Source organism: Coregonus lavaretus (genome assembly GCF_964263955.1).
Source record: "Coregonus lavaretus genome assembly, chromosome: 14".
Classification (NCBI taxonomy): Eukaryota; Metazoa; Chordata; class Actinopteri; order Salmoniformes; family Salmonidae; genus Coregonus; species Coregonus lavaretus.
The window spans coordinates 43,352,725-43,366,422 of NC_140001.1; the positions used below are offsets into that span (position 1 = coordinate 43,352,725).

Here is a 13,698-nt window from a genome sequence, read left to right on the forward strand (position 1 = left end):
TCTTAAAGTAATGATGGACTGTCGTTTCCCTTTGCTTATTTGAGCTGTTCTTCCCATAATATGGACTTGGTCTTTTACCAAATAGGGCTATCTTCTGTATACCACCCCTACCCTGTCACAACACAACTGATTGGCTCAAATGCATAAATTACACAAATTAACTTTTAACAAGGCACACCTGTTAATTGAAATGCATTCCAGGTGACTACCTCATGAAGCTGGTTGAGAGAATGCCAAGAGTGTACAAAGCAGTCATCAAGGCAAAGGGTGGCTACTTTGAAGAATCTCAAATGTAAAATATATTTTGATTTGTTTAACACATTTTTGGTTACTACATGATTCCACATGTGTTATTTCATAGTTTCGATGTCTTCACTATTATTCTACAATGTAGAAAATAGTAAAAATAAAGAAAAACCCTGGAATGAGTAGGTGTGTCCAAACTTTTGACTGGTACTATATATATTTTTAGGAATCCAATTTGTACAATTCGTACAATATGTTACAAATTTGTTGAGCTTAAGATCCCGGACTGCATCTTTAAGTGTTCTATCATATCCCTGGTATTTGCTTGGTCAATTAGTCTCACTGAACAGAGAATGCTTTGCCAGGTTTGAAGAAGTCTAGTTAGTCACTGACAGCAAGAAAAAGCATAACCATCAGTGGTCCTTAAAGATTGGAGTGAAATACACTTAGTTTATAGTCCTGAATATCTAGAGGCTAGAACCCCTGATACTGACAATATATATATATATATATATATATCCGTATCTATACTTATTTGTACTTATGTGACATTTAAATAACAGCCAATTACAAAAAGTAATTACTGAGGGAGATATTAGATTACCAAGAGCACTTAACTTTGTAGCAACTGGTGTAGAATTGAACATGACTTAACAAGGAGCTTGTCATACTCAATCATGCAGCAGAGGACAATCATCATCATTCTCGCTCTCGCTCTCATTCTCGCTCTCTCTGTATCTCTCTCTATCCTAAACTGTCTGTCTGTCTGTCTGTCTGTCTGTCTGTCTGTCTGTCTGTCTGTCTGTCTGTCTGTCTGTCTGTCTATTGTTCTGTTCTGTCTATCTCTCTGTCTGCCTGTCTGTCTGTCTGTCTGACTCTCTCTTCTTCTCTCTCCCTCCCTCTTTCACTCCCTCACAAAAACCAACACACAAACAAGCACGTCATTCATCCCATTTTATGTTGCAGGAGATTAGTTGAAGTAGATGCCACATCTTGACATACAAGCATGCATTGTCCGTGTTTGTGTGTATGCTAGTGGCCAGTCTTCAAAAAAGGGATACCCCTACCAGAGGTAGAACAAAACACAACCATGTTTTTTTTACCTCTCTTATGTCTCCCATTTATGAAATGGATGGTTGTGTAAAAATATTTTACTGCAAAAGTGGTTAAATTGATCGATATTGAGACACACCCCCAAAACTAAAACAGTGCATAATAATGCCTGGCTAGAGGGGGAATCAGCTGCATAAGCTCATGTAACCCAATATTGCAAGCTCTGATATTGCTACAATTTGGAATACAAGTAGTCAGTTGTCTGCCTCTAACGCACAAACAAACAGCATTAGAATATCTTAATATATAATGGAAATATAGACTTGTAAACACAGAGATACAATAAGTGGAAATATCAACTATGAATATTTATGATGAATGTAGGTGTCACGTCTACTCCCGCTCACCTTCTCCGGCTCTCAACGTCGCCGGTCTACTAACCACCGTTCCTGGCAACCCCTCATTACGCAACCCTCATTACGCAACCCTCATTACGCACACCTGAGCCCCATCATGAGGCACACCTGGACTCCATCACTACCCTGATAACTCCCCCTTTATCTAGCACTCCCTAGCATCACTCTTCAGGCAGTATTGGTTATGTTTTCAGATGTTGCTCTTGTTTTGTATCGTTCTACTTTCATTATTATTAAACTCACTAACTGCACCTGCTTCCTGACTCCCTGCGTCAACGTTACAGAATACTGCCTCTACAGATGGAAGCAGCAGTTAATCAGGACATCTCCCAGATGGTCAGCGAACAGGGACCCCTACTTGGCCAACACCACGACCAGGGACGGCTTTATGAGGTCCTCCGCGTTCTTCAATGTCTCGACATTCCCTGAGGGGCGTCACCTCCAATAGGCGGAGGATTCTCTACCACAAGTTGACCCAGCGAGCCAGCACCCCAAGCCCATCCAACAGTCCACCCAGGTCAGCGATGCCCGTTTCAAATCAAATTGTATTTGTCACATGCGCTGAATACAACAGTTGTAGACCTTACAGTGAAATGCTTACTTACAAGCCCTTAACCAATAATGCAGTTTCAAGAAAAATAAAATAACAAAGAAAAATAAAAAATATTTAAAGAGCAGCAGTAAAATAACAGTAGCGAGGCTATATACAGGGGGTACAGAGTCAATGTGCGGGGGCACAGGTTAGTTGAGGTAATATGTACATGTGGGTAGAGGTAAAGTGACTATGCAAAGATAATAAACAGAGAGTAGCAGCAGCGTAAAAAGAGGGGGGGGGGGGATGCAAATAGTCCGGGTAGCCATTTGATTAGCTGTTCAGGAGTCTTATGGATTGGGGGTAGAAGCTGTTAAGAAGCCTTTTGGACCTAGACTTGGCGCTCCGGTACCGCTTGCCGTGTGGTAGCAGAGAGAACAGTCTACGACTAGGTTGGCTGGAGTTTTTGGCAATTTTTAGGGCCTTCCTCTTACACCACCTGGTCAAAAATGTAAAGAAGCTTGGCCCCAGTGATGTACTGGGCCGTACGCACTACCCTCTGTAGTGCCTTGCTGTCTGAGGCCGAGCAGTTGCCATACCAAGCAGTGATGCAACCAGTCAGGATGTCCTCGATGGTGCAGCTGTATAACTTTTTGAGGATCTGAGGACCCATGCCAAATCTTTTCAGTCTCCTGAGGGGGAATAGGCTTTGTCGGACCCTCTTCACGACTGTCTTGGTGTGTTTGGACCATGATAGTTTGTTGGTGATGTGGACACCAAGGAACTTGAAGCTCTCAACCTGCTCCACTACAGCCCCGTCGATGAGAATGGGGGCGTGCTCCATGCTCCTTTTCCTGTAGTCCACAATCATCTCATTTGTCTTGGTAACATCGAGGGAGAGGTTGTTAACCTGGCACCACACGGCCAGGTCTCTGACCTCCTCCCTATATGCGGTCTCATCGTTGTCTGTGATCAGGCCTCCCACTGTTGTGTCATCGGCAAACTTAATGATGGTGTTGGAGTCCTGCCTGGCCATGCAGTCATGGGTGAACAGGGAGTACAGGAGGGGACTGAGCACGCACCCCTGAGGGGCCCCCGTGTTGAGGATCAGCGTGGCAGATGTGTTGTTACCTATCCTTACCAACTGGGGGCGGCCCGTCAGGAAGTCCAGGATCCAGTTGCAGAGGGAGGTGTTTAGTCCCAGGGTCCTTAGATTAGTGATGAGCTTTGAGGGCACTATGGTGTTGAACTCTGAGCTGTAGTCAATGAATAGCATTCTCACATAGGTGTTCCTTTTGTCCAGGTGGGATACGGCAGTGTGGAGTGTTGTTCAGGTGTTCTATCTTGCCGATGCACCAAAAACTCCACCAGCTGTATGTTATCCATGTCGTCATTCAGCCACGACTCAGTGAAACATAAGATTTTACAGTTTTTAATGTCCCGCTGCTAGGATAGTCATGAGGGGAGCTCATCCATTTTATTATCCAATGATTGTACATTGGCCAATAGGACTGATGGTAGAGGTAGATTACCCACTCGACGTCTGATCCTTACAAGGCACCCCGACCTACATCCCCGATATCTCCGTCTCTTCTTCATGCGAATTACGGGGATTTGGCCCTTGTCGGGTGTCTGAAGTAAATCCTTTGCGTCTTACTCATTAAAGAAAAAATCTTTGTCGAGTACGAGGTGAGTAATCGCGGTCCTGATATCCAGAAGCTCTTTTCGGTCATAAGAGATTGTAGCAGAAACATTATGTACAAACTAAGTTACAAATTCAGAAGAGGATTGCGCGAAGAGGTCCAGACGGAGCTGGCGTGCAGAGACGACAATCTAACCTTGGACACAATCATCGTGATGGCCATCCATCTGGATAATCTTCTTCGGGAGCGTCGGCACCCCCATCGCCTCTATCCCTCCTTCGTTGACCTTTCTGAGTCAGAGCCTGAACCCATGGAGGTAGGGGCCACACGCCTCCCCACGGATGAGCGACGCTGTCAGAGACAGTTGGGGCTCTGTCCCTATTGTGGCCAGGAGGGGCACCAGCTTCAACGGTGTCCGGTACGTCCCAACCCAGAATCAACGAGTGCAGAGGGATGGCCCTCGGAGGAAGTCGTGACAGAACCCCCCTTTGACGCGCAGCTCCAGCAGCGCACCGACACCGGCCTCGGGGACGGCCAGGAGGACGCGGTGCAGGGCGAGCTGGATGGCGACGGTGGAAATCCCGCAACAGGGATGGATCGAGGACATCCTTCAACGGGATCCAGCACCGCTCCTCTGGACCGTACCCCTCCCATTCCACGAGGTACTGAAGGCCTCCCACCCGACGCCTCGAATCCAGGATGGAACGGACAGAGTACGCCGGGGCCCCCTCGATCCATCCCTGATCCATCCAGCTCTGACAACAGCCAACAGCTCCCGATCACCAACGTCATAGTTCTGCTCCGCCGAGCTGAGCTTCTTTGAGAAGAAGGCACAGGGCGGAGCTTGGGTGGCATGCCCGAGCGTTGGGATAGGACAGCGCCTACCCCTACCTCGGACGCATCCACCTCCACTACGAACAGCAATGATGGATCGCGATGGGCCAGTACCGGGGCTGAGGTGAAACAGAGCCCTCAGGTTACTGAAAGCCCTGTCATCCTCAGCAGACCAGTGGAGCCGGAATGGCCCACCCTTCAACAGAGAGGTGATGGGAGCTGCGACCTTGCCAAAGCCCCGGATAAACCTCCGATAGTAGTTGGCAAAGCCAATGAAGCGCTGCACCTCCTTTACCATGGTTGGAGTCGGCCAATTACACACGGCTGAAATGCGATCTCCCTCCATCTCCACACCTGAGGTGGTGATGTGGTATCCGAGAAAGGAGACGGATTGTTGGAAGAACAGACACTTTTCTGCCTTGGCATATAGGTCATACTCCAACAGTCGGCCCAGCACTCTGCGAACCAGGGACACATGCTCGGCGCTCGTAGCGGAATACACCAGAATGTCATCGATGTAAACCACCACACCACGACCAAGCATTTCCCGAAACACCTTGTTCACAAAGGACTGGAAGACTGATGGAGCATTCATCAACCCATACGGCATCACCAGGTATTCATAATGCCCTGTGGTTGTGCTAAATGCTGTCTTCCAATCGTGCCCTTCCCGGACATGCACTAGGTTGTACGCACTCCTGAGATCTAATTTCGTGAAGAAGCGCGCCCCATGCATTGATTCGATAACAGAGGAGATGAGGGGTAGAGGGTAACTATAGCGAATGGCAGTTTGATTAAGCGCATGGTAATCAATGCAAGGGCGCAGACCTCCGTCTTTCTTCTTCACGAAAAAGAAACTTGAGGAGGCGGTTGAAATGGAGGGACGTATGGACCCCTGGTGCAGGGACTCTGAGACGTATGTCTCCATAGCCACCATTTCAGCCTGCGACAGGGGATATACATGACTCCTGGGAGGCACAGTGTCTAACCGGAGGTTTATCGCGCAATCCCCCGCCCGATGGGTTGGTAATGTAATGTAAATGTAAATGTAAATGTAAATGTAATGTAAATGTAATTTGGTCGCCTGCATTTTAGAAACCGCGTGCGCCAAGTCGAGATATTCGGGGGGAATGCGCACGGTGGAGGTAGTGTCTGGCCTTTCCACCGTAGTTGCACCAACGGAAACAGCTAGACACCTACCCTGTCACTCTCGCAAACCACCCCGTGAGAACCCTCTGCGGCCATGAAAAGGTGGGGTCGTGTAGTGCTAGCCAGTGAAGACCCAACACAACAGGGAAATCAGGGGACTCAATAATATAAAAGGTGATTTGCTCCCTATGGGTCTCCTGCGTAATCATAGTGACTGGTGCTGTAACCTCCCTAACAAAACCTGACCCTAATGGTTGACTGTCAAGTGCTTTGATGGGCAATGGAATGGACAGGGGAACCAATGTAATACCTAGACTATTAGCTAAAGACCTGTCCATAAAGTTCCCAGCTGCGCCTGAATCGACCAGCGCCTTACACTGGGGAACTACCGTGTAATCAGGGAAATTGACGTGGATGGTGAAATGCGCAGCAGAGGGTTCTGAAACAGTGTGGGTTTGAACTACCTGGGGTGACCCTAGAGTGCCCTTTCTGCCGGGACGTCCTCTCGAAGCCAGCAGGTTGTCCAACCGGATGGCCATGTCCACCAATTGGTTGAAGGTCAACGTGGTATCCCGGCAGGCTAGCTCCCTTCGGACATCCTCACGCAGGCTGCACCGGAAGCAGTTGATGAGGGCCCGCTCATTCCACCCGGACCCAGCTGCTAGAGTTCTAAACTCCAGGGCAAAGTCTTGCACGGTCCTCGTCCCCTGCCTCAGATAGACCAGCCGCTCGCCCGCCTCTCTTCCTTCGGGGGGGATGATCGAAGACTGACCGGAACAGGCGAGCGAACTCCCCGTAGTTGTCCAACGCGTCTCCTCCTTCACTCCAGACCGCATTGGCCCAATCCAGGGCTTTCCCCGAGAGGCAGGAGACGAGGGCGGACACCTTCTCCCGACCCGATGGAGCCGGTCTGATGGTGGTAAAATAGAGGTCCAACTGCAGGAGGAAACCCTGGCAGCGGGACAGGTGAATACCTCTGGGCCCTGGGGTGTGGGTGGCTGGATCCGGTCGATCAGCTGGTTCCGCAGGGTCGGGTCCTCTCCTCTCCAGGCGCTGGATGACCTGGAGAACCCGATCCATCGCTTCGCCCAAGCTGGCTAACATGTTGGAATGCTCCCGGACCCGCTCAACGACTCCAGGCATATTCCCCGCTCCTGCTGACTCCATGCTGTTGGGTGTGTGATTCTGTAGCAGGTGATTTGGACAGAGTCAGGCGCAGGAGGGGTAAATCACAGAATAAATGGTTTATTTGGCAAATACAGCGGTACGCAGCAATGCGTAAAACAACTACAGTGCGGTAATTATGGCGCACTGGAGAAAACAAAACACACGGGTGAAAATCCTGACGATACGGTACATAAAGCTCCACAGAGCTATCGACACCTCCACATGAAACAATCACACACAAAGACATGGGAACTGATGAGGAGATATGAACCAGGTGTGTGTAAAAACAAGACAAAACTAATGGAATGATGAGATGAGGGGCGGCAGTGGCTAGAAGGCCGGTGACGACAAACGCTGAAGCCTGCCCGAACCAGGAGACCAGGCAGCTTCGGAGGAAGTCGTGACAGTGACTGAGTGTATTGAAAACCCATCCAAAGCATAATTAATAACTTCACCATGCTCAAAGGGATATTCAGTGTCTGCTTTTTTAAATTATTTTTTTATTTACCAGTAGGCACTGGAAAACCTCCCTGGTCTTTGTGGTTGAACCTGTGCTTGAAATTACTACTCGGCTGAGGGACCTTACAGATAATTATATGTGTGGGGTACAGAGATGGGGTAAACATTTAAAAATCATGTTAACCACTATTATTGCACACAGAGTGAGTCCATGCAACCTATTATTTGACTTGTTCATTAAAATGTGCTCAAATGTATCCTGAACATATTTAGGCATGCCATAACAAAGGGTTGAATGCTTTACATTTGTTATTAATTTGTAAAAATGTCTACAAACAAAATTCCACTTTGAAATTGTGGGATATTGTGTGTAGATCAGTGGCACAAAATCTCAATTTAATCCTTTTTAAATTCAGTCTGTAACACAACAAAATGTGGAAAAAGTCAAGAGGTGTGAATACTTTCTGTAGGCACTGTATGCCAGGTAGGCAACACCGGTTGTAAAGCGGATTAATCTGCTTAATTTTAAGAACTAAGCAATAAATACAGCAGCAGGAGAAAGCTGGGATCCTCTTTTAAAAAGTGGCCACCCAAAACTCTTTCACACGAGATTGCGCAATGACTGGGCTTATAAGAACACGTTTCACTAGGCTCTGTAGGCTATGGGCTCTCCAACCCTGTACCAGGGGTCCTAGGCCTATAGGCTACCCGTGTAGCTCAGTTGGTAGAGCATGGCGTTTGTAACGCCAGGGTTATGGGTTCGTTTCCCACGGGGGACCAGTATAAAAATATTTATGCACTCACCAACTGTAAGTCGCTCTGGATAAGAGCGTCTGCTAAATGACTAAAATGTTATTTGCCCACTTTAGTTTACAAACCTTATCAAAACATATAGGCCTATGTACTAGGCTCATTGATGTACAGTATGCGACTACGATTTGAAAAAGTTAACAAAATATGCATGCTCTGTTTCTTGCCTTAGACTGCACACACTGGGCATCATTCACCAGTGATAATATTCACACCCATCAGACTATTCTCAATTTAATCTTGTCTTTACATATACTAAATAATATACAGTACCAGTCAAAAGTTTGGACACACCTACTCATTACAGGGTTTTTCTTTATTTTTACAATTTTCTACATTGTAGAATAATAGTGAAGACATCAACACTATGAAATAACACATATGGAATCATGTAGTAACCAAAAAAGTGTTAAACAAATCAAAATATATTTCATATTTTAGATTCTTCAAAGTAGCCACCCTTTGCGTTGATGACAGAACATTTGACTTGGAAAGTTGTCTATTAATCAGTTACCAAAAAGCCAAGCTTACGTTCATCATCAATATTCGTAGTTGACAGTTCCGCCTATTGTATCTCTGTGTTTACAGGTCTATATTTCCATGATGCATTAAGATATTCAAATTATTGTTGTGTGTGTATATTGGGCAGACAACTGACTACTCATACTCCAAATTTTAGCAATATCAGAACTTGCAATATTGGGTTACATCCCCCCTCTAGCCAGGCATTATTCAGCATTTTTTTGTTTAGGGGGTGTGTCACAATATCTATAAATGTAACCACTTTTGCAGTAAAATTTTTCACACAACCATCTATTTAATAAATGGGAGACATTAGGGGTATCACAATTTTTTGGAGGCATTGCCACTAGCCTAGTCTGTGTACGGATGTACTCTGCGGCCCACCAACAAATCAGCTCCAAGTGATTCCCACGCATAATAGAGAGATATACACTGAGTGTACAAAACATTAGGAACACCTTCCTAATATTGAGTTGCACCCCCTTTTGCCCTCAGAACAGCCTCAATTTGTCGGGGCAACGACTCTTCAAGGTGTCGAAAGCGTTCCACAGGGATGCTGGCCCATGTTGACTCCAATGCAGTTGTGTCAAGTTGGCTGGATGTCCTTTGAGTGGTGGACCATTCTTCTACACACAGGAAACTGGGAAACTGTTGAGCGTGAAAAACCAAGCAGTGTTGCTGTTCTTGACACACTCAAACCGGTGCACCTGGCACCTACTACCATACCCTGTTCAAAGGCACTTATATATTTTGTCTTGCCCATTCACCCTCTGAATGGCACACATACACAATCCATGTCTCAATTGTCTCAAGGCATAAAAATCCTTCTTTAACCTGTCTCCTCCCCTTCATCTACACTGATTGAAGTGGATTTAACAAGTGACATCAATAAGGGATCATAGCTTTCACCTGGATTCACCTGGTCAGTCTATGTCATGGAAAGAGCAGGTGTTCCTAATGTTTTGTACACTCACTGTATGTGATCGTATACAAATGTAAGCAAGGTTTGAAATTATTATGTTTTAGTCAAATATTATATCTGTTTAGGCTTCTTGGGGTCAATTTGCAGTCTACAAATTATTTGTAATTATGTTCCGGCCCCCTGACCATCCGCTCAAGAAAAAAATCGGCCCGCGGCTGAATCTAGTTGATGATCCCTGGTCTAAACCCATTCAGGTCCCCTATCGACGGCCATATTTCACTCCTGTCCCCAACACCCCTGTCCCTGCCTCCATCATTCTCAGTCTCCTCACATCGTCTTCCTCTCGCTCTCTTGCTCCGGACTGCTCAAGCGCTAATGGCTTCCGGTGGGGGCACTAATAAGGCAACAGCCAATAAGGTGGCTGTATGCGCTGACACGGTACCTCTGGGTATCCTGGGATACGTGTATGTGATCTGGGAAGGATTAGTCTTCGTCTACGTGTATAATCTCACTGAGAGAGCGAGACTGCAGTCACTTGGTTTAGGGCTGAATATGGAGAGACTGTGAATGGGAAGTAGAGGAGGTTTTGTGTTCAAGTATGGCTAAGACTCTAAACTCTAAACTATATTTTGTGGTACTACCATAGAGTTACCATAAACCTGGACACAGACAACGGTCATATGACACTTGAACAGATAAGAGGGTGGACAAACTGTGAAGTCAATACAGTCTTATAATGCCTGAAACGTATGATTTAGTTAAGCTGTCTGCATACTTGGGTATCATAACTTGTTAGTGACCAAGGTAGTCTAGAAAGGGCACTTACTTGCGTCGGAGTGGACGGGGGGAGTGGAGGGGATGAAGGTGGGGAAGAAGAAGGAACGGAGTGAGCGATGGTCGGAGGAGTGGAGGGGTGAGCGTTGGGTAGGGAGGTTCTCACAGCTCCCCACACTGCTGTTGATCTTCAGGTGCTGAGGCTTGGACTTCCTCTGCTTCACTCTGAAACACACACACACAGCAGAATGGTTATACTACCATAATACTGTTATAAATGGTTATAAACTACAGTTAAAGAGTTTATACTGCAAGTATATGGTTATAAAACAGTTATAGACTTCTATTATACAGTTAAATGTCCGGTATATTTATAGCTCTTATGCTATAGATATACTGTTATTAAACAGGTCTAATCTACAGTAATAAAGCTCTTATGGTAGTATTATACTGTACTAAAATGGTTATTAACTACAATTAAAGCTTCATACTTAAATGATACACATATAAATATGTTAATAATATATTATACCGTTAAAATGCTCTTATAATACAACTTCTTATACAACTTATAAAGTACAGTTATAAAACTATAGCCATTAGTAGAAGTATGAAAATGTATGCACTCACTAACTGTAAGTCGCTCTGGATAAGAGCGTCTGCTAAATGACTAAAAATGTAAATGTTGAAAGATACAGTAGAACATGACAAGGGTTATCCAGAGTTTAGAAAAAGTCATATTTTCCTTTGAAAACGGGGAAAATCAAACAACTTGAGACATCTCAGATATCCTGAGAAATCATAGCACTTCAACGGCAATAGCCAGGGGGAAGAGGCAGTTAGGTAATACCTAGTACACAATTAACCCTAAGACCTGATAGACAACAACAGCAACAGCAAACATGGCTGCCATCCAACGGGAGTGACTCATCGAGAGAGAGACAGAGACAGAGGGGATGGATGACTCTTCAAGACACAGGCTGTAAAACTAGGCTAGGTCTGGGCTCTGCCACCTAACCAGTCCATAATGGGTTTACACACCCCTAGAGCGGTGGCCCTCCAGCCTGTTTCAAGCCTCACTGAGGGGTGCTTGTGTAACCCACCAGCAACGAGACAGGAACACTCATCACACACGTGTCATTCAGTTCCCCTTCACACTGCTAATGATGAGCCTGCAGTGGCACCTGGGGGACTGGGGTGGTGGTGGGGGGCAGATATAAAGAGTGAGAGAGGGACATGGTCTGTAACAGGTATGTAGTGAGAGAAAGAAAAGCAGGGTGAGAGAGTGTGAGAGAGTGTGTGAGAGAAGGTGTGAGAGACAGTGTGTGTGTGTGTGAGAGCGAGAGAGGAGAGAAGAGAGAGAGAGAGAGAGGAGAGAGAGAGAGAGAGAGAGAGAGAGAGAGAGAGAGAGAGAGCGAGAGAGAGAGAGAGAGAGATAGAGAGAGAGAGAGAGAGAGAGAGAGAGAGAGAGAGAGAGAGAGAGAGAGAGAGAATACAAGAGGGATGCAGAGAGAGAGGTCATGAAGGGCAGAGAGATAGAAAGAGAGTGAGAGAGAGGAAACAAAAGAGCGAGGAAGTACTGTAGTGGGAGACAGACAGAGACGGACAGGTGGAGTGAGACTGCTAATTTGGACTGCAGTCCATTTCGGGTTGGTATTAAAGCCTGCAGGACTTTTCCTCAATCACTGGCACACAAGCCACACAATTAGACCTTTTAAGCAGTCCTCCGACACATCGTCACAATCTCTCTCCAGCAATAAGGAAGCTGCCTGCAGGTTATCCCTTTCTCACTAAAGCCTTTGTCGGCAATAACACTAAAACCACATTATGCAATTCAAATCTAATTTGGCCCGTTCATCTCTCCTTGTGTCTATAGGTGAACCTCCAGTGATGGATAGATTATTTGCAGAGGGGGAAAGAGAGAGAGCGAGAGACAGAGAGAGGATTGGGGAGGACAGGTATCAAGTAAAGATGTGAATAATTGTACCCCATTGCTCAGATCAGCTGCATGGCAGTCTGTTCAGTCTCTTGTGTCACTACTATGTGGAATACGAAACACATGCTACTGTACCATTCCATCATACTGTCAGACATGGAATTCTTTGAGGGGAGCCCCCCAAAAAATCTATGAAATGGATTCCTTACACCATGGTGGTGGCCCATAAGTATTCCCTAGCTAGCGCAATAAGCATACTACTACTGGTAAGTATGCCATCATACTGTCAACCATGGAAGTCTTTGTGGTGGGAGTCAACATATGCGGGAGTTTCAATGTCCATGTTATGGAATCCATACTAGCATAAGTAGCACACTAGTACACTACAGTTCAGTGTATTCTATTATGGATAATGGGACACAAACAATTATAATGATAATAAGAAGAAGAATTTGGTGGGTGCTTATATCTGTCCTATTTCACACTTGTACAAGTGTGTATTAATACGCATGTGTGAATTGAATGTGTTTTTTGCATATCCCAACTCCTACTGAGACACTCTCGGAGAGTGGGGTCACGGCCAGGGGCACTGTAGATTGATGTGTGGGGTCTGAGTTCATTACCTTGTTATTTGTTACTTTGTACCATGTATAAAAGTGAGTTGAATAAGAATCACACGGTCCAGTGTCGTGACTGTGTTTATATATTGTAACTCAAAGCCTGACGCAACACAACAACACTTTGATTTTCATTAAAGGCTCAACTCCCTTTTTTGGCAAGTCATCAGAACTGCTGGAGGGAATAGAGAGACTTAAACAGCACATGATCTGGTGTGGATGTTACACAGACAAGCAAACATGCACACACCGAATGATGTTGATATAGACAGAACAAATTCTCATTTGATCAGGCAGAAGACAGCAGTGAGAAAGGGCAGCACTTCAAACAAACATATTTTGCGGATAAATCAAATGAAGAAAGTGAAAAGCGTAGGTCATGTATATTCCACAGGTTCCTGTCTCTACGTGTGCATCATCGCAACCCAGCTGGAATATGTACACTGAAGAATTACAGCCTGCAATTACACCCTGCAGAGATTCCATCTGCATAACTCTGTACTAATTAACTAACGTCAGACCTGGGTTCAAAATACTATTTCAAACCTTTCAAATATTTTTAGCGTTTGCTCTAGTCTGCCTGAAGTATAAGATGGGCGGGGTTGCAATTTCGCAATT

The 13,698-nt window shown here is 45.7% G+C and overlaps 1 protein-coding gene across 2 annotated transcripts in view; it reads right to left on the reverse strand.

Annotated features, from left to right (window-relative positions):
• Nucleotides 1–13,698, reverse strand: part of ksr2 (kinase suppressor of ras 2) — a gene marked incomplete at both ends in the record, with an annotated part of 159,043 nt that overhangs the window by 77,540 nt on the left and 67,805 nt on the right. For both annotated transcript variants that reach the window (XM_084177320.1, XM_084177319.1), the window contains one exon: nt 10,580–10,752. In XM_084177320.1, coding sequence (XP_084033446.1) covers nt 10,580–10,752 — 173 coding nt within the window. The remainder of the gene's footprint in view (nt 1–10,579; nt 10,753–13,698) is intronic.